At 39.5% G+C, this 27886-nt stretch overlaps 1 protein-coding gene across 1 annotated transcript in view; it reads left to right on the plus strand.

The window, feature by feature from the left end:
• The window catches only part of LOC115219021 (WD40 repeat-containing protein SMU1), a 28914-nt gene extending 15632 nt beyond the window's left edge, over positions 1 to 13282 (plus strand). Inside the window, exons 7-13 of the mRNA XM_029789064.2 lie at positions 901 to 1041; positions 1282 to 1377; positions 2445 to 2572; positions 5499 to 5600; positions 7001 to 7193; positions 9810 to 9962; positions 13111 to 13282. Of these exons, the coding sequence (XP_029644924.1) occupies positions 901 to 1041; positions 1282 to 1377; positions 2445 to 2572; positions 5499 to 5600; positions 7001 to 7193; positions 9810 to 9962; positions 13111 to 13209 (912 nt within the window). The 3' untranslated portion in view covers positions 13210 to 13282. The remainder of the gene's footprint in view (positions 1 to 900; positions 1042 to 1281; positions 1378 to 2444; positions 2573 to 5498; positions 5601 to 7000; positions 7194 to 9809; positions 9963 to 13110) is intronic.
• The last annotated feature ends 14604 nt before the right edge of the window (positions 13283 to 27886 follow it).

A 27886-nucleotide genomic window follows, 5' to 3' on the forward strand; every position in this document is an offset into this window, starting at 1 on the left:
ACAGTAATCCCTTGACTGTTGCGCGTGTTACTTTCTAACCCCCACCCCCCACGAAATAATTAAAATCTAAAAATATATAAATACCTATCAGTTGCAGAAACCTGGATATGCTGAGGAGTCTGTGATATAAATTTACATCTATTGGCCAGAAAATCAGCAACGTACTGAGTGTGTGATAGGTGGACTGTGGTATGGTGAGGGATTAGTGTATAGGGTTTCATACTGTAGGGAGAGAAGGTATAGAGCCTTTTGGTAGAGTCTTTTAGTAGAGTCTTTTGGTAGAGTCTTTCAGTAGACTATCCTGTGAATATAGGGAATTAAGAAGTAGAATAAAAGTGGAGTGTATTCTTTTTCTTGACCTTTGGAAGTATGAAAGGAATAACCAGTTGACTTCATCTGTTTCTGTACTATTGAGATTCGAACTCACTCACATGGAACTAAATGTTAAAAGACATCCTGCTGAGTTACTATTAAAATAATAATAATGATAATCCTTTCTACTATAGGCGCAAGGCCTGAAATTTGGGGGAGGGGGATAGTTGATTGCATTGACCCCAGTACACAACTGGTACTTAATCTATCAACCCTGAAAGGATGAAAGGCAAAGTCGACCTCGGCGGAATTTGAACTCAGAATGTAGCGACAGGCGAAATACTGCTAAGAATTTAGCCTGGCGTGCTAATAAGTCTGCCAGCTCACCACCTTAATAATAATAATAATAATGTTAATTATTTCTAATTCTGGCACAAGGCCAGCATTTTAGGGAAGGGGTTCAGTACTTTATTTAACTACAGAAGGACAAAAGACTAATGATTGAAACAAATGAAAGATAAAAGGTAACAAAACCAACAAAATAGTCGTACTTATTAAAATCTACGAATCTGTTTTTCTTATTTACAGTTTGGTCAGAAAGCCCATGTGGAATGTGGTCGATTCTCCCCAGATGGTCAGTTCCTTGTAACCGGTTCCGTTGATGGCTTTATTGAAGTCTGGAATTTCTCAACTGGCAAAATCAGGAAAGATTTGCGATATCAAGCCCAGGTAAAAGTCTTGTATTAACATTGTGTACTGGGCCTCTTTTGATGATTTCTGTGACAGCATATCATTATTGACAATATCTCCCTCTGTCAATCCGTCAAAAATGACATTGACATTATTTGTGTCAATAGTATTCTGTCAATCCGTCAAAAATGGCATTGACATTATTTGTGTCAATAGTATTCATGTATCTCTTCACACCAAATGATGCAAGTTTACATGTCATGTTTTTAATATTTTCAGGATAATTTTATGATGATGGATGATGCTGTGTTGTGTATGTGTTTCAGCAGAGATTCTGAAATGTTGGCCACTGGTTCACAGGATGGGAAAATAAAGGTTGGCCTCCATTCCTTTTCTCTTTTGCTTTTTTTTATTTATCATTGTTGTTTTTCATCAGTTTCTAAAAGGAACTATAAGAATAAACCATTTAATGATTTTTTGCATAATTGAAGTGAAGGGGCTAAGTTGATATAGTCCCCTACCAACTTAGAGGCCTTTAGTTCAAATTCACTGTTAGGGTTTTATTGTATATTTCAGCAGAGAACATAACTTGGTCAGTGAATAAATCCAAAGTTTTTGGTGGCATTGCCCACTATATCTAGAATTGTCTCCTCTGTCTTCACAAGAATTGATAGTTTAGGAAAATAGTTTTTCTCATTGCTAAATTTATAATTTTAGTTGAGAGAAAAGTTGGGCATATGAAGAATCAAATGCAGGAGAGAAGACTACGTTGATTTGGACATGTGGATGAAGACAGCTGTATAAAGAAGTGGTGGTCATTGGAAGTAGATGGCACTTGTGGAAGAGGGAGATCGAGGACGATGTGGGATGAAGTGGTGAGGACCAATCTCAGGATGTTGGGGCTCACGGAGGAAATGACAATGGACTGAGGTGTCTGGCAATATGAGGTTCTGAAGAAGACCCACCCATGTCAGCAAAACTAGATGTCTGATGATATGAGGTTCTAGAGAAGACCCACCCATGTCAGCAAAACTGAGTGCTAGAGGTGTTGTGTTCTACCCGCACATAACGATAGAATTATCACATACCCTACCCCAACAAACTAAATTACATCTCGTCTTCTAAGCTGCATCTCTTCTTTTCCTCATCCTTCCGCATCCAGCTGCAAAAACCATGCCAAAACTGACCTCAATTGTGCTGATGCCATGTAAAAAGCACTCAGCCCACTCTGCGGTGTGGTTGGTGTCAGGAAGAGCATCCAGCTGTAAAAACTATGCCAAAACAGACACAGAAGTCTGGTGCAGTCGATAAATTAAGTACCAGTGAAACACTGGGGTTGATATTAGTCCCCCCCCCCCCCCGCAAATTTCTTTGTGCCTGTTGTAGATAGAATTATTATTATTATTTTACATCTTCATTGTATTTCATTTCAATTTTGACAGGTTTGGAAAATCTTAACAGGTCAGTGTCTGCGTAAATTTGAGAGGGCTCACACCAAAGGTGTAACATGTGTGACCTTTTCTCGGGACAATAGCCAGCTGTTGAGTGCCTCTTTTGACCAAAGTATCAGGTGAGTTTGCTTTCTGGTATTGGTTTATGGAAAGGCATGACTATCCTCTCATCACATTTCTTTTGAAAATATCCCTCACCATCGTGTGCGTGTGTATATTTCTATATACACACACACACACACACACATATATATATATATATATATATATATATAGAGGCAATGACGAAAGACCAAGATCTCTGGAAATATGCTGTGACTGCAAAGACCTGACAAATAACGTGAGTTCATGTCTGTTTCCTGCACCATCTGAACGTGGCCGACGCCAGCACCTGGCTTCTGTGCCGGTGGCACGTAAAAAGCACCAACCAATCGTGGCCGTTGCCAGCCTCCCCTGGCACGTAAAAAGTACCCACTACACTCATGGAGTGGTTTGCGTTAGGAAGGGCATCCAGCTGTAGAAACACTGCCAGATCAGACTAGAGCCTGGTGCAGCCTCCTGAATTCCCAGACCCCGGTCGAATCGTCCAACCCATGCCAGCATGGAAAATGGACGTTAAACGATGATGATGGTAAATGACAATGGAACAGAACGTCATCAGCTGTTTCTGCAATAAGATGCAAAGCACTGTTCGTCAAGTGCTTTATCACCTGATAGCTTTGTTGGAGCTTTAAAACAGTTTTTAAAGCTCTGACAAAGCTATAAGGTGAATCACAAGCACTCAGCTTATAAGTACATTGCATATTATAGCAGAAACAGCTGTAAGCTAATGAAGTCCATTATATAATTTCTTGTTCCCTTGGCAGTTATATAATCATTTATTATGTTCAGTACTTGACTAATGCTTTATTCTGAAGCTTAGGTATATTGAGTTCTAACACCAGGTTATTAACATTGCTATACCTAAGTGAAATAATACATACATCATCATCATCATCCTCATCGTCATTTAACATCCGTTGTCTATGCTGGAATGGGTTGGACGGTTTGACTAGGGCTGACATGCTGGAAGGCTGCACCAGACTCCAGTCTGATTTGGCATGGTTTTCTATGGCTGGATGCTCTTCCTAGAGCCAGCCACTCCAAGAGTGTAATGGGTATTTTTATGTGCAACTGGCATGGGTGCCATTTGCATGATGCTGGTATCTACCACGACTGCGATTTTGCTTAGCTTGATGGGTCTTCTTCTCTAGCACGACATAATGCCCATTGCCTCCATGAGGCCCAACATTCGAAAGGAACTCAGTAATCAATACAGGTATGACTGATTGACTTTTGGTACAACTCTTGTATGTATATGTGTGGTGTGTGTGTTTGCATGTATGTGTACGGTTGTGTGAGTGGGAATGGTTAAATGGCTGAGAAGTTCACTTTTCACTCATGAGGTCCTCAGTCTGATTCCACTGTGTGGCACTTTGGCCGAGTATCTTTCATCAGAGACTTGTCTTGGGCCAAACCATGTGAGTGATCTTGTGTACTTGGAAACTGTGTGGATGGATTGCATCTGAGAGCCATCCTTGGCATAAACTGTGTCTCATAGATTTTAAAAAAAATTTTACTTTAAGGGTATATATGTCTGGAATACTCAGCTACCTGTTATAGTTCAGTCGATTGAACAACTAGAATCTTAAAAGCAGCTGAAGATCCATTTATAAATGATTGACATCGTCGCCAGTGCTGCTAGACTGGCTCCTGTGCAGGTGGCATGTAAAAAGCACCATTTGGGCATGGCCGTTACCAGTACCACCAAACTGGCACGTAAAAGCACCCACTACACTCTCGGAGTGGTTGGCGTTAGGAAGGGCACCCAGCTGTAGAAACTCTGCCAGATCAAGATTGGAGTCTGGTTCGCCAGACCTCAGTCAAACCGCCCAACCCATGCTAGCATGGGAAGCGGACGTTAAATGATGATGATGTGTCTATGTACACACACACACACACACACATTATACAACTGCCTAAGTAATATTTAGTGCAGTCAGAAGAAATATATATGTATGAGATAAGATATTTACATAGTCGACCAGTTTCACTTTTGCTAATTATGACTAAATGGTTAGTGATAATGTTACAATTTATAATTTCATGCTATCATAAGTATTTTATTCCCTTGGCTTACTGGCACTTGAGCCCCGTGCTAGTAGGGTGCTAAGAGCACCATCCGAGTGGGATCGTTGCCAGAGCGGCTAACTGGCTTCCATGCTGGTGGCACATAAAAGCACCATTCGAGCGTGATCATTACCAGCATCGCCTTACTGGCACCTGTGCCAGTGGCACATGTAAAAACATTCTAGCGAGGTCGTTGCCAGTACCACCTGACTGGCCCCCGTGTCGGTGGCATGTAAAAGCACCCACTACACTCTCGGAGAGGTTGGCGTTAGGAAGGGCATCCAGCTGTAGAAGCTCTGCCAGATCAAGATTGGAGCCTGGTGCAGCCATCTAGTTCGCCAGCCCTCAGTCAAATCGTCCAACCCATGCCAGCATGGAAAGCAGACGTTAAACGATGATGGTGATGGTGGTGGTGGTGGTAGGAAAACAGGTTTCTGTACATATGTCCATGTATGCATTCATTCATTTATATATATATATATATATATATATATATATAACAATTTAGGAATGGCCTGAACAGGCCATTCGTCCACCAGAAAGAACAGCCATAACTCCAACCGCCAAGTAGTGTAATTCGGAAATAAGGTGAAAATTTAAAAACATTTACCCTAAATTTTCACCTTATTTCCGAATTACACTACTTGGCGGTTGGAGTTATGGCTGCTCTTTCTGGTGGACGAATGGCCTGTTCAGGCCATTCCTAAATTGTTATATTTATACATATTTAGTCTTTGACTATTTTCTCTTTTCCATTAGGCCGCTGGTAGCGATAAATTTTTACTGAATTTTTTGCTACCCTAAATTGATTAATATATATATATATATATATATGTATGAGTGGGAGATATTTATATGTGTGTTTTATATTTTCAGAATTCATGGTTTAAAATCTGGTAAAACTCTCAAAGAATTCCGTGGCCATCTGTCATTTGTTAATGATGCTGTATTTACCCAGGACGGATACCATGTCATCAGGTGATTTGAACTCTAAACCCTGTTTACTGCTGTTTGTTTGCCCTCCCCACCCATACGACATATATTTCTATATACAAACATTGTTATGCCAGTTTTTTTTAAAATTCCATAAAGGATGACAGGGTTTCTGGTTGTGTCATTGGAAGGAAGAATAAGGATTATCTCTATATATATGGCAAAATGTCTGCGTGTATGTCCTTTATACAAATCCACATTTTTCAGTTTGAGGGCTCGCACTTTCTATGGTCATTCAAAACCGTCCAAGAGTGGTTGTGCACATCTTTACATTTCCCCAGTCATCCCACAAAGCCATGAAAAAATCAATAGAAGAGATTCTTTTGTGAATTTTCTATCCAAAACCCAATCAAAATGCCCGAAACTTGATATGCCAATTGAATGCCAGCTAGCTGCATGTGATTGGTCGGGGATTTGGACTGTACTCGCGTGTATGTGCGCACGCACGCAGCTGTATATGCATGCTCTAGCAGTATGACCTGGCATTGCCGGGTCATAGTGCTAGTTGTTTATAATATTATTTTACAGGTAAAGACACTTTTAACGTAATGAAACCATGTAATGAAAATCTATGAAAATTAAACGTCAAAATAGAAAAAGGAAGGTTTATAACAACAATGATGATAGCCATCATTTTTGTTTGGCAAGCGCTGGTGCCATGTAAAAAGGACCAGTACTGGTGCCACATAAAAAGCACCCGGTACACTCTGTAAAGTGGTTGGCATTAGGAAAGGCATCTAGCTGTAGAAACCATGACAGAACAGATAGAGGAACCTGATGTGGCTCCTGGCCTTGTCAACTCCTGCCAAATTGTGCCACCCATGCCAGCATGGAAAACTGGACATTAAATGATGGTGGATGCGAAAATCAGTTGAATATTGGTCGGAATGTCTTTTAGAGCGATATGAATGGATAGAAGGAGTTGACTTTACATTTGATCTTCTGGGAGTTGAGAAAATAGATATTAGTTAAGCATTGGGTTAAACCATCTTTGGAAAAGCCAAAGGGTCATGGGTCAGTAGAGCGGCACAAATGCTCCTTCTTTCTATTCTGAATTCAATTTCTGCCAGAGTTGATATTCTTTGGAGGTTGGTTCTATGTACCAATTAAGTATTGTGGTTTGCAAGAATTATCTCTCATCTCTTAGCTTCAAAATCAAGGCATTGTACTTGAGCTGGCAGAATCATTAGCATGCTGGCAATGTTCAGTGGCATTTCATGTCTTCATGTGCTGAGTTCAAATCCTGCCATGGTTAGCTTTGCCTCTCATCCTGTCTGGGTCGATAAAATAAGTACCACTCAAGCACTACCCCCACCGCCCAATTTCAGGCCTTGTACCTTTTGTAGAAAGGATTATTATTATTGTTGTTGTTGTTGTTGTTACAGTGCCAGCTCTGATGGAACCATAAAGATCTGGAATGTCAAAAGTACGGAATGTCAGAACACATTCAAGTCCCTGGGTGGTTCCACTGGGACCGACATAACAGTCCACAGTGTGCACCCATTGTTACGTAACATGGAGCAGTTTGTTGTGTGTAACAGATCTAATACAGTGGCCATCATGAATATGTCTGGACAGGTAAGTCTTGCTTTCTCTCTGTCTATCACTCACCTCTCTATTTTCCTTGGTTTATTCACTACGTTCACCCTTCAACTTATCCAATCCCATTGATGTCCCCTATTCCTCCCTACCTTCTCTCTAACCCTTACTTGTTATTGTCCATCTCTCAATCCTTGTTCTTCATTGATATTTGTTTTCTCACCCGGTCCCCATCTTTTACCGTCCCTCACTCATACATTCCAGGCATTGAAACTCTTCAGCCATCTGCATTCTAACAATTTCTCCTCTTTGGAAATCTGATGAGTCACACATTTTAACTTTTATAACTATACAAGAGAGAAAAAAAAAAAGGGAACATGGAGCTTTGTCATGAGGTACAAGGCATGCGTATGATTTGTGACTTTTGCAGAAGATGCACAACTCCTTGGATTTCAAGTCTGTTTGAAGCTCTGTAGTCAACAAAGACTACCTTTTAGAATCCAACTACGTATAACAGTCTAGCTGAAATCTGGAATAGGCTAAAATTCTAAATCCAAAGAAACTGATAATTGTACAAAGGTGAATTTGATAAAGTTCAATCATTTGGTTTCCTTTAAGGAGTACAAAAGCCAATGTTTTGGGCCATTTTTTCCCTCCCCATCTTCTCTCTAGCTCTCTTACTCTTGTATGAAGGGCAAAGTCTAAAAAATGTACTTTATGCCCCTCATAGCAAATTTCTTTGACTTTGCCCTTCATACAAGAGTAAGAGAGCTAGAGAGAAGTTGGGGAAAAAATGGCCCAAAACATTGACTTTTGTACTCCTTAACCCTTTAGCGTTCATATTAATTTGGCAAAAATAATCTTTATTTATTCACATTTAAAAAAATTTAACTGATATTATTTTGTAGCTTCAAGCCAGGAAAGATGTAATTGCTTATTTTTAGAATGACATTGCAGGGTAGGTGTGAGATGTTGGTTCTGGCCAGTTTGAGCATAAAATGTGTAGAATATTTGGGCCGGATACAGCCGGTTTAAACACTAAAGGGTTAAAGGAAACCAAATGATTGAACTTTAAGGATAACATAATTTTACATTTAACAGAATTATTGACAATATGGCAATAGACTGACAACTCCTGTCTTTCGTGGCTTGATAAAATGTTTTCAGTAATAATTTCTAACATATGCACAAGGTTAGGCATTTTAGAGAATGATATATATACATATATAAAATTCAATTCAAGTATATACTAACCTTGTGAAAGATTGGTTGCATCCAAGGAAATACTGGTTCAGTACCTAGTCTTGTTGGGGAATGAAATTCCCTTAAAGCAATAGGTATATATTAAGCATATAGTTTATATACAGATCATCATCATTGAACATCTGCTTTCCATGTTGGCATGAGTTGGACGGTCTGATTGAGGACTGGCAAGCTAGAAGGTTGCATCAGGCTCCAATCTGATCTGGCAAAGTTTCTACAGCTGGATGCTCTTCCTAATACCAACCACTCTGAGAGTGTAGTGTGTGCTTTTTATGAGCCACCATTATGGTGGCCAGTCAGGCGGGACTGGCATCGACCATGCTTGAATGGTGCTTTTTATGTGCCACCAGCACGGGAGCCAGTCATGCAGCACTGGCATCTGTCACGACTACGATTTCGCTTGACTCAACACATCTTCTCAAGCACAGCATATTGCCCGATGATTGAAGGGTGCTTTTAAATGGGCTGGTTATGTGACACTGGCATCGGCCACAGCTACGATCTAACTTGACTTGCCGGGTCTTCTCAATCACAGCATGTCTCCAAAAGTCTCAGTTGTTTATCATTGCCTCTGTGAGGCCCAACGTTCGAAGGTCATGCTTCACCACCTCATTCCATGTCTTCCTGGGTCTACCTCTTCCACAGGTTCCCTCCACTTTTCGGGTGTGACACTTCTTCATATACCTGTCCTCATCCATACGTAACACACGACCATACCAGTGCAATTGTCTCTCTTGCATGCCACATTTGATGCTTCTTATGTCCCAATTTTTCTTTCAGAGCGCTTACACTCTGTTGTGTATGCACACACTGACATTACACATCCAGCAGAGCATATTGGCTTCATTTGGAATGGAATATTAGCATTTTGTGACACATAGGCTTGCACATGTAAAATGCTTTAGATAAATATATACGTAATAGGCTTATATGCCAGACTAAAGATATTAAAGTGAGATCAGGACAGTGAAACTATTGGAGCAAAGAAGCTTTATAACTCTGTGTGTGTTTTAAGCTAACAGTTAAGTCTTTAACAGCAGAAAAAAAAAACTAGCCATTAAGGAAGTTTATTGTTTCTCATATTATCGTTAACACACACATACACACACTGTTATGTATTGGTACAAAATGAAAGAGTGTGGAAGTTATGTAGACTAAATGTATGTAATATATGATAACTTGGGATTGTTAATCCAAATTTCGGTTTCCCTCATTTCTTTTTCATTGGCAGACAAAACTTGTCTTTGTTCAAACCAATTTGTAAAACCTGAACAGAAGGCTGCATCAGGCTCAATCTGATCTGGCAAAGTTGCTACAGCTGGATGCCCTTCCTAATGCCAATACATATATATATTCAAAACATTGTTATGTATGGTTATTTTCTAATTGCAGATTGTTCGTAGTTTCTCAAGTGGTAAACGAGAGGGTGGAGACTTTGTGTGTTGTACCTTGTCACCTCGTGGAGAATGGATCTACTGTGTGGGAGAGGACCGAGTGTTGTACTGTTTCAGCATCACCACTGGCAAACTGGAGAGAACCTTGACGGTAAGTGATGGGTTGGTTTCCCCTTTGCGCAGCACCTACAACAAAAACACCAGCTTTTCCATATAACTTCTACTGCATCCACATGTATATAACACTGCAACAAAAGGAAAACAGTGCACAGACATACATTTGATACTCACAGATGAAAATATTTGGCCAACACAGACCAAAATGCGAAAACCTGTTGAGGCATGCGAAATCGAAATCGATCAAAAAATCAATGGAAATTGTAGTTGTGATACCAGTGCCGGTGGTACATAAAAAGATCCATTCAAACGTGGCTGTTGCCAGCGCTGCCTCAACTGGCCTCCGTGCCGGTAGCACATAAAAGGCACCAACCGATCGTGGCCATTGCCAGCCTCACCTGGCACTTCTGCCGGTGGCACGTAAAAAGCACCCACTACACTCACTGAGTAGTTGGCATTAGGAAGGGCATCCAGCTGTAGAAACACTGCCAGATCAGACTGGAGCCTGGTGCAGCCTCCTGGCTTTCCAGACCCCGGTCAATTCTTCCAACCCATGCTAGCATGGAAAACGGACGTTAAATGATGATGATGATGATCCATTATGGACTCTTCCAGTCCTGCTTGGGTTTCTTAATATCTTCACCATGAACCATGAACAACACACACTGTACACTCTATCTTCATGATAATCAGCTGTGTAAAGACAAACCCACACAATGAAAACTATAAACTTCTGATGCTACACGTTATTTCTGCTTCAAACTCCAATTCTCAGTCCCTATAATTGCTTGCTTGCTGATGACAACTCATCAAAGGTGATGACAGTGTTGATCCAAGACATTCATCGTCCTTCGCCTGCAGCACATTGTTTCTCATAGGGTGTGGGTGACAAGACCATTACAAGACAAGGAGATACTGTGGCACAGAGAATCCTCAAAACATTCTAGGCCAGTAGTTCCCAACCTGTGGTCCGCAAAGGTAGTACTGGGTGTCTATGAACTAAATTCAAAATTTCATATATATATAATAGGCGCAGGAGTGCTTATCAACCACTGGGTTCAGTCCCACTGTGTGGCACCTTGAGCATGTGTCTTCTTCTATAACCTCAGGTTGACCAAAGCTCTGTGAGTGGATTTGGTTGACGAAAACTGAAAGAAGCTCATCGTATATATATATATATATATATGTTTGTGTGTCTGTGTTTGTCCCCCCCACTATTGCTTGACAATTGATGTGGTGTGTTTAGATCTACGTAACTTAGTGGTTCGGCAAAAGGGACCTAAAGAATAAGTCCTAGAGTTGATTTGTTCAACTAAAGGTGATGCTCCAGCATGGCCACAGTCAAATGACTGAAACAGATAAAAGAATATATATATATATATTTATGTATATAAGGATATGTATTTCAAAAGGAGTCTGTGGGAAAACTCATTTAAATAAAAGGGTTGGGAACCATTTTTGTAGAACATTCTAGAACACTTCTACTGCTGCTGCTGTTTAATTGTCTCTTCTGTTCACCCACAGAAGCTTTAAATAATGGGGAAAGAGAGGAATTGTTGATTGGAGAAGGAAGTTGCTTCAATAGAGCCAGTGTATGTAATGAGGACATAACCTGAAGGTGGTTCCAGTGAACTTTTGGGAAGATTTGGGCCTTGAGAGCCAACAAACACCTACTTGGTTCAGTCACTTCCGGTACCTGTGTGTGCATGTACATGGTCTACAAACAGTAAATAGGGGAAGGGCAGGGTGGCTTATACCCTTATCATCAGCTCTGTGTGTGTACACACACACATAAATGGAGCAGAAATGCAATAGAGGGAATTAAGATGTTCAGACAGATAGACGACACAAAGGTGGACAAGAGAAACAACAATTAGAAGGACAGGTAAAAAAAGGCGGGTCATTCTTGGCTTTCTTTCATCAGTCAAGTCCCAGAAGTCAAGACCATTTTGGGCAGTTACACTTGAGATGGTTCGATCTGGTTGTCCTCCAAAAAGTCTAAGCTAAGAGCATTAGACCCCTTCGTAAGAAAGCTAGCGAATGTGTATGGCAACAAAGACAAAAAAAAAACAAATGCACAAACATACAGACAGATAGAAGTGGTGCATATGTTGAATGGTACTACAATGGAGATCTAACCGAATGAACAGATGAGAAAAAGTAATGGTCATGATGACAGTAATAGATCTGCTGGCATTGGGTGGCGGTGGTGGTGGTAGCAGGAGTGGCGGCGGCAGTGTGTGGAGGAAGGCCAAGTATTGCACCAAATGTGTGTAATATATTAATCACGCTTGTGTTAACAATGAATGGCTGTCAGGTGGAGTGGGATTGAAGAGAACAGGATAGGCTCTTTCTTACCAAAACACACATGTATATCCACATACACACACACACACACGTGTACTACATAATGTGATAGTGATTGATGTGTGTGTGTGAACACTGCTTCTTATGTGTGTGCATGTTTATATAATCATATACTCGTGTATTTTCTCATATGCATCTATACATGTGCACACACTGGTGTGTGTGTGTGTGAGTATCTAAAGATACATACACAGATACATACATACACACATACACACACACATTAAATAAGCAAGATGTAAGTGTTAGATAACATTATGGAATCCAGTTCCACACCATTTGTTAAAAGATTATTTCATAAGCATCATTGCATTTTTGGAGGAGATTTTCTGTTTTTATTTCATTTCAGAAGGTATGCAAGTGTATGCGTGTGTGTGTGTGTATGCATACATTAGCACGAGCTAGAGATTTTTCTCACAATTCTGTGTGTCTGATGTGTATGGAAAGCTCTCTAATTTGCCAGCTCCTATCAAACCATCTGACCCATGTCAGCATGGAAAACAGACGTTAAATGATGACTGAGTGTATATTATGAACAATACAGACATGAGTGTGTGGTTAAGTACATCACTTCTGAGCCATGTTGCTTTGGCCCCACTATGTGACAATTTGACAAGATCACCTATACCTGGGCCAACCCAAAGCCTTCAGTAGAATCTAAAAGCCTGTCTGTGTGTGTGTATGTATGTATGTTAGACTCATGCACACACACACACACACACACACATGATGGTGGCTGTGTTGTTTATGGTTGTCCCCAACATGATAGAACACTGTTACCTAACTAGTTTCGTTTTCTGTTTTTCTTATTCCAGGTCCATGAAAAAGATGTTATTGGTGTTGCCCACCACCCTCATCAGAACCTTATTGCCACTTATTCCGAAGATGGTCTCTTGAAACTGTGGAAGCCATAAACAGCCCCACATTCATTTTTACATTCTTCATTTTAGCTTTTCATTTTTTTTTATTAAAATTATGAGGAAATTATTTTTGTTGTTATTGTTATTTTCTTCTTTTTCTTCTTCTCCTTATCATTATGGTGAGTTGGGGGAATGATTAAAGCTTCAAATGAAATACTTTGCGATGTATGTTTTACAAGTAACTGAGACCTTTGGTAATACACCGTGCTTGAGAAGACCTGTCAAGCCAAGTGAGATTGTAGTCGTGGCTGATGCTGGTATTTTGTGCCAGTGACATGTACAAAGCACCCACTCCACTCTCGGAGTGGTTGCTATTAGGAAGGGCATCCAGCTGTAGAAACATTGCCAGATCAGATTGGAGCCTGGTGCAGCTCCCCAGCTCACCAGTTTTTGGTGAAACCATCCAATCCATGCCAGCACGGAAAACAAATATTAAATGATGATGTTGATTATTATTGAAAAGGAATTTGAGGGTGGAGAGGGACGTGTTGCCTTCTAGTAAGTTTGTTGAAAGGTGGGTGAATGTTGGCAAAAAGGTCAGTGTGAAAGGACCCATTTTGAGCATGCGCTTGTGAAAAATAAAAGGAGCAGGGTTTTTAACCAGTTGGTCAGGCACCCGTGGCTTTGGGCTTTTAAAGCACATCCCGCTATTGGTAGGTTTATTTGTTTAATTGTAATTGTTATTTTTGTTTACATGTTTTTAAAACCCTTTTGCATCGTTTTGTTATGTCCTATGTTGTTCTATGTAAGCCCTTGTGGCCATGGTTGCCCTTGTGGAAAAATTTGAAACCATTATTATTATTATTAGGGTGGTGAGGTGGCAGAATTGTTAGCATTGCCGGGCAAAATGCCTACAACATTTCACCCATCTTTACATCCTGAGTTCAAATTCTGTTGAAGTCGACTTTGTCTTTCAGGTTTGATAAAATAAGTACCAGTTGTACACTGGGGTTGATTTAATCAACAAAATTTGCTCGCCTTGCCCTTAATTTTGAAACCAATGTTTGTTATGTCACTGTACACTGTTCAGATCCTGGCAAAGTCAACTTTGCCTTTCATCTTTTCAGAGTCAGCGAAATAAATGTGTGTTTGTGTATGTATGTATAATATATATATATATATAAAAGCAAATACTGGACAATACCAGACTGACTTGGTGCCTGAACTTAAGTACAGTACCTAATTCAACTGAATCTTGGAGTTACTGTATGGCAAGTAGCTTGCTTCCCAACCACATGGTTCTGGGTTCAGTCCCACTGCATGGCACCTTGGGCCGACCAGTGTCTTGTGAGTGAATTTGGTAGACGGAAACTGTAAGAAGCATGTCATATATCTCTTATTATAAAAGGCAGATTTTATCTGCCTCCCTTTGGGAGTTATAAAAATCTACAATATAGGATTTCTTCAATTACAATTTACCTAGCATTTTTAAGAGTACAATGCATCGCGTCATGCCAGGTCCAGTTTTTAAAATTTAAACTCCAATTAAGCAAAATTTACAGAAAACTCACATTCTGGTGTGTGTGTCACATGCTTTTCTTAGTCTGGTTTACACCACACGCAAACGCACACACACAGTGGGCAACGAATAAAATGAAAGTAAATAGCGACAGTGATTTGAGGAAGACTAAACTGAAAGTATTTTAACCACTACTCAAAAAATAAAAAAACACAGCAAACAGAAACAAATAAATACATAACCATTTACTCCTCACACAATTTCTTCAATTAGAATTTACTAAGATTTTTCAGAGTACTTCAGTGGGTGATGCCATAAAAAATTTCTTTCAATTTTACCACCAATAAGACAAAATTCGAGAAAACTCAATATTTTAACCTATCACTCCGAAAGCATTGATGTACATGTGTGCGTGCGTGAGTGTGTGTGTCATTCCTCACACACACGCATACACATACATATACACTACATACACATACAACTACATACAAACACGTGTGTGTTTGTTATTAGTAAAAAAGGCGCCAAAACTCAACTCACTTATCATTCCAACACATTTGCAAAGACACACGGACGGACAGAAAAGGTAAATTGGTTTTTATTTTACTCTGTATATATTTTATTATATAATATTATATATAGATATATGTATATATAATTGCAGTATGAAACAGTGTTTATGTATAAACAGACGACACTTATATTAGTTACCAAGCCGCCCGAATTTACCTATTCATATTTAAATGAGAATATCAGAGCAAATCTCTTTAGTACATTCGTGAAAACACGTATTATACTTCGTAAACACTTCAACTACAGTTTTGTACAAAAATCGAAGTGTAATTTTAATTCCGTGATTATGGGAGATTTTTTTCCGAAATTTGTTCCTATTGTGTTTTCAAAATTTGTAATTCTGACAAAAAAATGGATACGAATTTCATTATATCAAGCAGCGAGTCAGAATTCGAAGGATTTTCTACTGAAGACCTTCATAAATCTAACTCTATGACTGAAAAAAAAAAAGCATCTTTATATAAGAGTGAAGTGTGTGTCTGTCTCCTACGATTTAGATTCCTAACTACTCCCACATTTTGCGCTGCAGTTTAACCAAAAGCGGGTCTTATAGTCGTGATTCATATCGAGCCCTTCTGGGTATTAGCGTGCGTCTACGATGAGTCTACGATTTAAAAAAATTTACCATCATATTTTTCCATTTTAATGCATTTTTTTCGCTTTTATATAAGGGAAGTAACTCTCTAAAAATATCTACGATGTGTCAACGATTTAAAAAAAAAATTACCTTAATTTTTTTTCAATTTTTAATGCATTTTTTTGCTATTTTTTGGCTATAACTCTCTAAAAATGCTTATATAGTTATTTCCCTTACAAACCCGAGCAACGCCGGGCGATACTGCTAGTATATATATATATATATATGTATATGTATGTATATATATGTTTGTGTCTCCGTGTTTGTTCCCCTCCCAACATCGCTTGACAACTGATGCTGGTGGGTTTACGTCCTTGTAACTTAGCGGTTCGGCAGAAGAGACTGATAGAATAAGTACAAGGCTTACAAAGTATAAGTCCCGGTGTTCATTTGCTTGACTAGAGGCGGCGTTCCAGCATAGCCGCAGTCAAATGACTGAAACAAAAGATATATATATAGATACATATAATATATATAAAGATATATAGATATATATATATAAAGATATATGTAAAGATATATATATATATATATTAAGGTATGTAGAAAAATACAACATGGACAAGAACGTATAACTCATAGAAGACGATACAATAAACATGGATAGGACATTCGAACCCCTCAGTCTTCAGTCAAGAACCGGATCATCGTAGTAATTTCGGCTGATTAATCTTGAGATTACTAGATCACGGCCAGCCCTCCAAGAAAAACTAAGCTGGAAGCGTAGATTTCCTGGAAGAAGGATCGAATGCATACGAACACCAGGACAGCAAAAGGGACAGATATAAAAAAAACGGTTAATATAGGGCGTAACAAATATCAGAAAATCAAAAAAAAAATGTGTGTAATAGGTGTAAAACAACTTCCTATGAACGAATATGAAAAAAAAAATTCGCGCACGCGAAAGGGGGGTGGGGGAGAGGCCTCGGAAAATTCACATCGGGAAGTTCCGAAAGCGTCTGAGGGGCTGACCCGGGCACCAAAACAAAAAAAAAATAGTGTAATATGTGTAAAACAACTTGCTCTAAACGAATATGAAATAAAAAATGCGCTCTCGAGAAAGAGGGGTGGGGGAGAGGCCTCGGAAAATTCACATCGGGAAGTTCCGAAAGCGTCTGAGGGGCTGACCCGGGCACCAAAACAAAAAAAAAATAGTGTAATATGTGTAAAACAACTTGCTCTAAACGAATATGAAATAAAAAATGCGCTCTCGAGAAAGAGGGGTGGGGGAGAGGCCTCGGAATATTTATATCGGGAATTTCCGAAAGCGTCTGAACCGGGCACAAAAACAAAAACAAAAACAGCGTAATAGGTGTAAAACAACTTGCTCTAAACGACTATCATGAAAAAAATGCGCGCTCGCGAAAGGGGGGTGGGGGAGAGGCTTCGGAAATTTCACATCTTCAGTCCACGGCCTTTAAACTAAGAAAAAATAGTGTAATTGGTGTAAAACTACTTGTTCTAAACGAGTATCAAGAACACACACTCACACATGAATCATAAAATCATATTTCGCAAAAAAAAAAAATAAAGAGAAGAAATTCTGGAAAAAGTGAAGAAATATTGGATCTCCGCCATGTGAATCAAAATACGTGTCAGAAACATCTTGAAATACTACAGAAATTATGTTACGAAAATGATAATGTATACATACCTCTTTGAGTGGTCCATCGATAATGATGATTAAGAAATGAGTTGGATTTGAACTCAGAATATTGACTAACACAACTACATACTACAAGACTCAAAATATTCAGCCAAGTCACCACCCTTTAACTAGCAATAATAATAACATCAATAACATAACAGCCAAAAGATTTATTTGTTCTGAAAATAACAATCATAGTAAATAAATATGTTCTTTAATATTCACATTCATGTGCACAGTTAAACACACTTACATACAAACAGTCACGCATGCATAATACAGAACGGAACACATAAATGAAGGATGCATTACTTAGTATATATTACATCTAGAGAATTTTGATTAATAAGTCAAATATGCAAATTATAAAGATAATTAATTGCTTTACTAAACAGTGTTGTAAAGGTGAAAAAATAAATTTGGGAAAAAAATACACGCCAAAACTAATTAATAAAGGATAATTAGGGAAGGATTGACACAAAATAATAATTTTTTCTGTCTCTTTTTTTCTGATAAATGCATCTTAATAAGTGAGAAGAATTGCATATATCTGAACTATTTCAAAGAAAAGCATAAATTTAATGTTTAAAATAGCTTTAACCAAGGAATGAGATCCAACATTTCTTCACTTTTTCCAGAATTTCTTCTCTTCTCTTTATTTATTTTTTTTTGCGAAATACGGAGTTTATGATTCATGTGTGAGTGTGTGTTCTTGATACTCGTTTAGAACAAGTAGTTTTACACCAATTACACTATTTTTTCTTAGTTTAAAGGCCGTGGACTGAAGATGTGAAATTTCCGAAGCCTCTCCCCCACCCCCCTTTCGCGAGCGCGCATTTTTTTCATGATAGTCGTTTAGAGCAAGTTGTTTTACACCTATTACGCTGTTTTTGTTTTTGTTTTTGTGCCCGGTTCAGACGCTTTCGGAAATTCCCGATATAAATATTCCGAGGCCTCTCCCCCACCCCTCTTTCTCGAGAGCGCATTTTTTATTTCATATTCGTTTAGAGCAAGTTGTTTTACACATATTACACTATTTTTTTTTTGTTTTGGTGCCCGGGTCAGCCCCTCAGACGCTTTCGGAACTTCCCGATGTGAATTTTCCGAGGCCTCTCCCCCACCCCCCTTTCGCGAGCGCGCATTTTTTTCATGATAGTCGTTTAGAGCAAGTTGTTTTACACCTATTACGCTGTTTTTGTTTTTGTTTTTGTGCCCGGTTCAGACGCTTTCGGAAATTCCCGATATAAATATTCCGAGGCCTCTCCCCCACCCCTCTTTCTCGAGAGCGCATTTTTTTTTCATATTCGTTTAGAGCAAGTTGTTTTACACATATTACACTATTTTTTTTTTGTTTTGGTGCCCGGGTCAGCCCCTCAGACGCTTTCGGAACTTCCCGATGTGAATTTTCCGAGGCCTCTCCCCCACCCCCCTTTCGCGTGCGCGAATTTTTTTTTTCATATTCGTTCATAGGAAGTTGTTTTACACCTATTACACACATTTTTTTTTTGATTTTCTGATATTTGTTACGCCCTATATTAACCAAAAAAACAAAAAACAATAATGGAATACAGAAACATGAAATACAGAAGCATTAACGGTGAAAACAACAAGTGTCTTACGACTGATAACAAGCAAACAAATTTTTTCTCTGGCGCATTGGAAAAAGCCTTTATAGCGGCGGACGAAGAACAACGATGTTAACACGACGAGGGTCAGGAGCTGAAAGGCAGATTTCGGCCAACAGTCACGTGACAGAGAAGAGGGAAAAGAAAAGAAGAGAGAGAGAGAAAAGGGGGACAAAACGCAACAAAGAGAGAGAAGAGAAAGAAGGAATCAGAGAGGAGAAGGGATGGGTGTCGAAGAATGACCTGTGAGTGCAGAGCGAGACAAAGAAATAGGAGGGTAGTGGAAGACTAGACCAAAGGATCAGAGGAAAGAGAAGATGAATAGAGAGAAAGTAAAAATGAGAGAGAGAGAGAGACAAACAGAGAGTCGTACCAATTATTAAGAATATGTGTTCACATTAATGATAAAGGGGGTACGGGGCGCCTGGAATATATGTTAAGGTATGTAGAAAAATACAACATGGACAAGAACGTATAACTCATAGAAGACGATACAATAAACATGGACAGGACATTCGAACCCCTCAGTCTTCAGTCAAGAACCGGATCATCGTAGTAATTTCGGCTGATTAATCTTGAGATTACTAGATCACGGCCAGCCCTCCAAGAAAAACTAAGCTGGAAGCGTAGATTTCCTGGAAGAAGGATCGAATGCATACGAACACCAGGACAGCAAAAGGGACAGATATAAAAAAAACAAAAAACAATAATGGAATACAGAAACATGAAATACAGAAGCATTAACGGTGAAAACAACAAGTGTCTTACGACTGATAACAAGCAAACAAATTTTTTCTCTGGCGCATTGGAAAAAGCCTTTATAGCGGCGGACGAAGAACAACGATGTTAACGCGACGAGGGTCAGGAGCTGAAAGGCAGATTTCGGCCAACAGTCACGTGACAGAGAAGAGGGAAAAGAAAAGAAAGAGAGAGAGAGAAAAGGGGGACAAAACGCAACAAAGAGAGAGAAGAGAAAGAAGGAATCAGAGAGGAGAAGGGATGGGTGTCGAAGAATGACCTGTGAGTGCAGAGCGAGACAAAGAAATAGGAGGGTAGTGGAAGACTAGACCAAAGGATCAGAGGAAAGAGAAGATGAATAGAGAGAAAGTAAAAATGAGATATATATATATATACATTGCTGCTTTGGTGACCCAGTAGGAATGGGTGTTAAAAAGTACTAATACAACACATAGGTGGTGGTTTCCAATCGCTTCCAGAAATTACAAGAGACCTAGTTAAAAATTTTAATGGCGGTGCCCCAGCATGGCTGCAGCTCTGAGCTTCAACTACATATATATATATGTTAAGAAGAGCATCCAGCCGTAGAAACCATGCCAAATCAGACGAGTCTGGTGCAGCTTGCCAGCTCTGGTCCAACCCATGCCAGCATGTACAACAGACGTTAAATGATGATATATATACTAGCACTATGACCCGGCAACGCTGGGTCATAGTGCTGGTATATATATCATAGTGCTAGTGCATGCATATACAGCTGCGTGTGCGCGCACACACACGCGAGTACTGTCCAAATCTCCGACCAATCACATACAGCTAGCTGGCATTCAATTGGCGTATCAAGTTTTGGGCATTTTGATTGGGTTTTGGATAGAAAATTCACAAAAAAGTCACTTCTATTGACCTTTTAATGGCTTTGCGGGGTGACTGGGGAAATGTAAAGATGTGCACGACCACCCTTGGACGGTTTTGAATGACCATAGAAAGTGCGAGCCCTCTAACTGAAAAATTGTGGATTTGTATAAAGGACACACACACAGACAGACATTTTGCCGTTTACTCAGAGTATATATATATATATATATACTGCATTCTGGGAGTGCTATGTATTATGTATCCAACTTTATTTTATCTTGTTAAGCCTAACGTCACGCGGGCAAAATATTTTGGGTGGGAGGTGACGCTACCCTTCCTGCGTACGCATGGACATTTTTGCACCGGTTGGCCGCGTCAGTTCCCGGCTGTTACGCCTAGAGTACAGATGTGTAGCGCGCGCCCATAGGATTCCCATTTTCACGCAAGATCACCAAATACAACGAGCAGAGACCATAAACGCCTGTCTTATCACTCCGCATGCACAAATCCTCCGTTAAAGTGGAACGTACTGATCCTCTAATAATTCGTCAGCAATTTCATGCATTGTTACATGATGGGTTCCCATAATTATTCGCTGAACCTTCCCAATCAGTTCCTCGTTTCGGTTCCTCGATGGCCTACTTCACTCTCCACAAAGGCGCAGTCATGTTTGAAGCGGTTGTGTCACTCCTTAAGGCGGCAAGCTGGCAGAAACGTTAGCACGCCGGGCGAAATGCGTAGCCGTATTTCGTCTGCCGCTACGTTCTGAGTTCAAATTCCGCCGAGGTCGACTTTGCCTTTCCTCCTTTCGGGGTCGATAAATTAAGTACCAGTTGCACACTGGGTTCGATATAATCGACTTAATCTGTTTGTCTGTCCTTGTTTGTCCTCTCTGTGTTTGGCCCCTTGTGGGTTGTAAAGAAATAGGTTGTGTCACTCCTTGATCTGAGTTTTACCCGTGGCATCATCGCAGAAGGCCTGCTGAATCTTCTGGATTGTGAGTAAAGAATGGTCCGAGGGAATAGTCCTACTCTAAGCACGTGTCCACGGGCTGGAAGGTATGGATGGCATAGGGGCCATTGCTATGATACTTCTGGTGAGCAGGGTGACTGAGGATATGTGGGGTTCCGTGGATTTCTTTAGGTGGCGTTTCTCTGTGGAGAAATTTTGTTAGAATTTTCATGTTGTTATTGTTATATTGTTTATATATGTTTACACGGGATCGGAACGTTCTGAGTTCAAATCCCGCTAAGGTCAACTTTGCTTTCCATCCTCTCGGTGTCGATACAATAAATTGCCGGTCATGTACTTGGGCCAATGGTTTCAACTGACCTCTCCTCTGAAAATTACTGGCCTTCTGCCATAATTAGAAACAACATCAACGACAACTACTACTACTACTACTACAACAACAACAAAGACGGCGAGCTGGCTGACTCGTTAGCACACCGGGCAAAATACTTCGCGGCATTTCGCCCGTCTTCACGTTCTGGGTTCAAATTCCGCCGAGGTCGACTTTGCCTGTCATCCTGTCATAAATTAAGTACCAGCGAAACACTGGGGTCCTTGTAATCGACTCATCTCCACCTCCTCCAAAACTACTGCCCCTGCTGCAAAATTTGAAAACCATTATTATTATTAGTAAGAGTTATTGTTGTTGTTGTTGTTATCGCAACAACCAATCCACCACATTGCATTAATCAAATGGTTTATTAAAAAATGGTATTATTACAACCTTCATCCTCACCTCCACCACCACTGCCATCGCCGTCATCGCCACGACCACTGCCACCACAGTCACCACCACCATCACGACCGTCACCACCACTAACATCACCACCACCTCCACCACTGTCACCATCGTCACCGCTACCATCACGACCGTCACCTTCACCACCACCACCATCACCGCCACCATCACCACCACCACCACAAACATCACCACCACCACCACCACCACCACCACCACCAACATCACCACCACCACCACCACCACCACAACCACCACCACCACCATCACCACCACCAACAACAACAACATCACCACCACCACCACCACCACCACCACCAACATCACCACCACCACCACAACCACCACCACCACCACCACCACCAGCGTCACTGTCACAGTTTAATAATCATCATATTTCAACCACATCTGATGGTGGCGGATGTTATCAACTCACTTCTGGGTGAGTCTGTGTGTCCCCGTTTGTCTGTCAGTCTGTCTTCTGTCTGTATGCATGCATGTATGTATGTTTGTTTGTATGTCTGTATGTATGTGTATATGTATGCATGCATGTGTGTGTGTATGTATGTATGTGTGTGTGTATGTATGCGCGTATAAGTGTATGTGTGTCTTGTATGAGTGTGTGTTTGTCATTCTGCACCGCACTGCTGCGTGTGTGTTCCCATCACCTGGTTTGTGGGATAATATTAATACATACATACTTACGTACGTACATATACATACATACATAACATATATACATATACTCACAAACACGCACATATACGTATGTACATACATGTAAATATATATGTGTATATATATATATGTGTGTGTGTGTGTATTTATATATGTAAATATGTCTATGTATGTATGTATTTATGTGAACACACACACACACACACACACATATATATAGTTAAAAAAAACTAAAATATTCAGCGTGTGTGTGTGTGTGTGCCTCTATCCATGTATGTGGCTACTTCACTCCAAGACCCTTCTCCGGTTGACTGGTCCTGGGCAAATGTGTGTAAATGTGATAAACGAGACAACCTCTGCTGCCAGACATTCTCACTGGCCATTTTTTAGCGACAATACATCGAAACTCATTCTTGCAATAACAGAATTCTGTAGATGTTGTTGTTGTTGTTGTTGTTGTTGTTGAGCACGTGGGTGGCAGTATTTGTGTTACAGTATAGACGTGGGTGTATATGTATATGAGTTGGAGTGACGAATACATGTATGTGTATGCGTGTGCGTGTGTGTGATGAAGTCGCTAATCTAACGTTTATGACACACGAAGCTTTCTATTTCATACCTTTATTAACACCATTTATCAATTCTCAACATTATAGTGTGTGCGTTCATGTGTATATCTTTGTGCGCACGTGTTCATATATATGTATGTATGTATGTATGTATGTATGTATGTATGTATGTATGTATGTATGTATGTATGTATGTCAGGTCACTTTCGAGTGCCACTGGTAACATGTAATCCAGTACAACTTGTTGCATGGTCGGGTCGTCGGCGACTAAACCGGAAACCCCACCAAGCTTACTTGGTGAGGAGGGTTTTTATTGGACACCCTGCGGGATAAAAAACAAAACCCATTCAATAAATGTCTTAAGGCTGTATCATGAGCGGGGACATACAAATAATCGGACTGAATACCCGATCACGCGTTTAAACCATTGGGAGTGAAGGACTGCTAGCCTTTGTTAGGGCATCCTTCTAGGAGAAGGTAACTCAGGTAACAGGGATAACTCCGACATAAAACCTGCGGCTCAGTGGTTACCGATGATGTTGACTTGTTCTTCTTTTCGGATTATGGCTGCGGTGGCTTAGTGAGTGGGATTGACTCAGTGCACAGCCTTTCCTCACTTTAAAAAAAATCTTCTTGCACAGACATTGCACGATAACAGCATTGATTAAGCTTCGTGCAATGGCCATACTCGATAACGAGAGGGCAGCCACCATGTATGTATGTATGTATGTATGTATGTATGTATGTATGTATGTATGTATGTATGTATGTATGTATGTATGAGTTAAAAACGTATAGTAAGTGCACAATCGAAAAACAAGCACAGAATGGCAAGTTAAAAAACAGTAAATGCACAGACGAGCGGAAAACAGACAGAGAAGGTCCCCAACTCCTGATCAGTTATCAGCCAGAGAGTCAAACGCAATTTCGTGCCTTTAACGATAATATTCTGGTGGCACCAGAATATGGGACCGAGAACAGACAAACAATAAATGGATAAACAAGCAATACAAAAATGGATATACGATAATGGGAGGTGTTTACCATTTCCACTACAACAATTCATATACGTCACATATATTTCTGCCTTTAGGTTGTAAAATTTCGAATTAGCCATCCATATTATATATATATAAATATAAGCATAATTAAATCTCAGAATGAGATTGAAACAGTAATCGCTCGATAATGTAAAGTATAGAAGCCATCTTATCATGGCTAACCACATAGGGGAGGGGGTGTTACTGTAGCTTTATAGCCCCAAGAGATCGTCGTCTCTAGCTGGCTTTAGACACCATATCAGTGCCCTTGAAGTATTTGCAAAGGGAGGCCATCCCTTAGCTAGAGACGACGATCTCTTGGGGCTATAAAGCTACAGTAACACCCCCTCCCCTATGTGGTTAACCATGATAAGATGGCTTCTATACTTTATATATATACATATAGGATTAAGGTAAAAGTTTTTATTTTTCAATCACTTTCGGAATTACAACAACTGGTGGCTTGGAGTTTTAACTGCTCTTTCTAGCGAGTCAGATATCCTATTCTTCGGGAATCTCTTTTGTGTTTGAACGTACACTGTATTCTTATATATATATATATATTATACTATATTGTACTTTCTGAGAGTCTACCAGTAATAAAAAGTAAACAGTGATCATTTAGATTTTTAATTAGTCAATAATTTAAATACTGATTAGTTTTTAAATCCTTCTCCAGATAATTAAGGAAGCCAAAGTTGCGTGACGAATCATTAATTAAGTGATTAATTAATTAATTAATTCAACAGAATTAAACTATAATCATTAAAGAATGCCTCTTCCAAGTTACGTTAGTAGTTGTTTCAATAAACGCTTTGACATCAAGAATTTTGCAAAGCAAATTGAAAACATTCGCACACACATAAATGTCATACATACGCATGTGTCTGTACATACACACACACGCACATACATACATACATACATTCACACATACATACAAACATATGTATATATATTTCAAAAATTTAACAAAAAAACAACAAACGGAAAATTTTTACAAAACAGCACGATAGCGATTTCACTGAGCCGACCTTGGTGTTTTACTCGTTAAGAATCGGAATTGCTTGAATCTTAAAATTTAAACACACGCATACGCACGCGCGCACACACACACACACACACACACACACACAAACACACACACACAAACACACACACACACACACACACACACACACACACACACAAACACACACACGCACACACACATGTATGTATGTATGTACGTACGTATGTATGTATGTATGTATGTATGTATGTATGTATGTATGTATGGGGACATAGAAATAATCGGACTGAATACCCGATCGCGCGGTTAAAGCATTGGGAGTGAAGGACTCCTAGCCTTTGTTAGGGCATCCTTCTAGGAGAAGGTAACTCAGGTAACTGGGATAACTCCGACATAAAACCTGCGGCTCAGCGGTTAACGATGATGTTGACTTGTTCTTCTTTTCGGATTATGGCTGCTGTTGCTTAGTGAGTGGGATTGACTCAGTGCACCGCCTTTCCTCACTTTAAAAAAAATCTTCTTGCACAAGCATTGCACGATAACAACATTGATTAAGCTTCGTGCAATGACCATACTCGATAACGAGGGGGCAGCCACCATGTACGTATACATACTTTTTATACGCCCAGGCCTATTCCTCATTTTTTTAGGAAGATGTAACCACAACAAGACACACCAGGAATTCCATTCATTTCCCAGCTCAAAGAGGTGAGCCCCGTTCTATGCTCGGGTCAAAGCATAGAACGCAACCACCAATATATATATATATATATATATATATATATATATATATAATATATATATATATATATATATATAATATATATATAGTTGGAATTTACAAAAACCAAAACAAAAGACAAAGACGGGTGTGTAAACAACAAACAGATGTATTTGTTTAGCGCTCGGGAAGTGAAAAAGTCTTTTACATTTCGAGCCTACGCTTTTCGACAGAAAGGAACACAGAAATAAGCAGAGAGAGAGAAAGAGAAAATAAAAAAAGGTTTTCGTTCGCGATCAATCATGGTGATCAATCTGATATGTATATATATATATATATATATATATATTATATATATATATATATATGCATATATGGGACGTCACCAACTGTGTAAACAACATGAAGTACGAAAGCAAATAAGTTAAATACGCAGACAACGAGAGAAAGAAATGGAAGACAGGACAAGTAACACAAAGAACGACCTTTCATCAGTTGTCGGCTGTCTGTCTACTCCTCATTTCGAGCATTCAATGACAATATGTATCTTCGAAGACAGTTGCTCCCATAAATTCCCAAATAAAATTTTGGATTTATGGGAGAGGGGGTCAAAGTTGGGAACAAAAACACGACAGTGGAGACATACAAAGAAACTGAACGAAAACAAACATGGATGTTTGTTAGACCAGAACGAGAGGAGAATAGTGAACGCTGGGAGAAATATTTTCTTTGGAAAGAGAAAAGATAGAAGAGAGACATAGAAGACATCCAGTCCTTACAACGTCGTGCAAGAAAAGAAAGATGGTCACGTGAGGAAACGAAAGATGGTCGAGGGTCACGTGTGAGCAACGAGAGAGAAAAAGAGAAAGAGGGAGAGAGAGACAGGTAGAAAACAGTGAAGGGGAGAAAATGGGAAAGATGGGGGAGAAAACAGTATAGAGTAGAGTCACATCAAAAAGGTTAAGGTAAACTTACTTGGAAATGGATGCGTGGCGTTATGGAAGCGATTGTCTTCCGAGACCCATATCGTCGTTGAATGCTCGAAATGAAGAGTAGGTAGACAGCCGACAACTGATGAAGGGTCGTTCTTTGTGTTACTTGTCCTGTTTTCATTTTTCTCTCGTTTGTTTTCATACTTCATGATGTTTATACAGCCGGTGACGTCCTGTATCCATATATGCATATATATATATATTCATATTTATATATATATATATATATATATATATATATTATATATATAAATTTATACACACACACACACATATATATATATAAATATATATATACATATATATGCATATATATATATATAATATATATATATATGTATGTATGTATGTATGTATGTATGTATGTATGTATG

Source organism: Octopus sinensis, linkage group LG14 (genome assembly GCF_006345805.1).
Source record: "Octopus sinensis linkage group LG14, ASM634580v1, whole genome shotgun sequence".
In the NCBI taxonomy this organism is placed as follows: domain Eukaryota; kingdom Metazoa; phylum Mollusca; class Cephalopoda; order Octopoda; family Octopodidae; genus Octopus; species Octopus sinensis.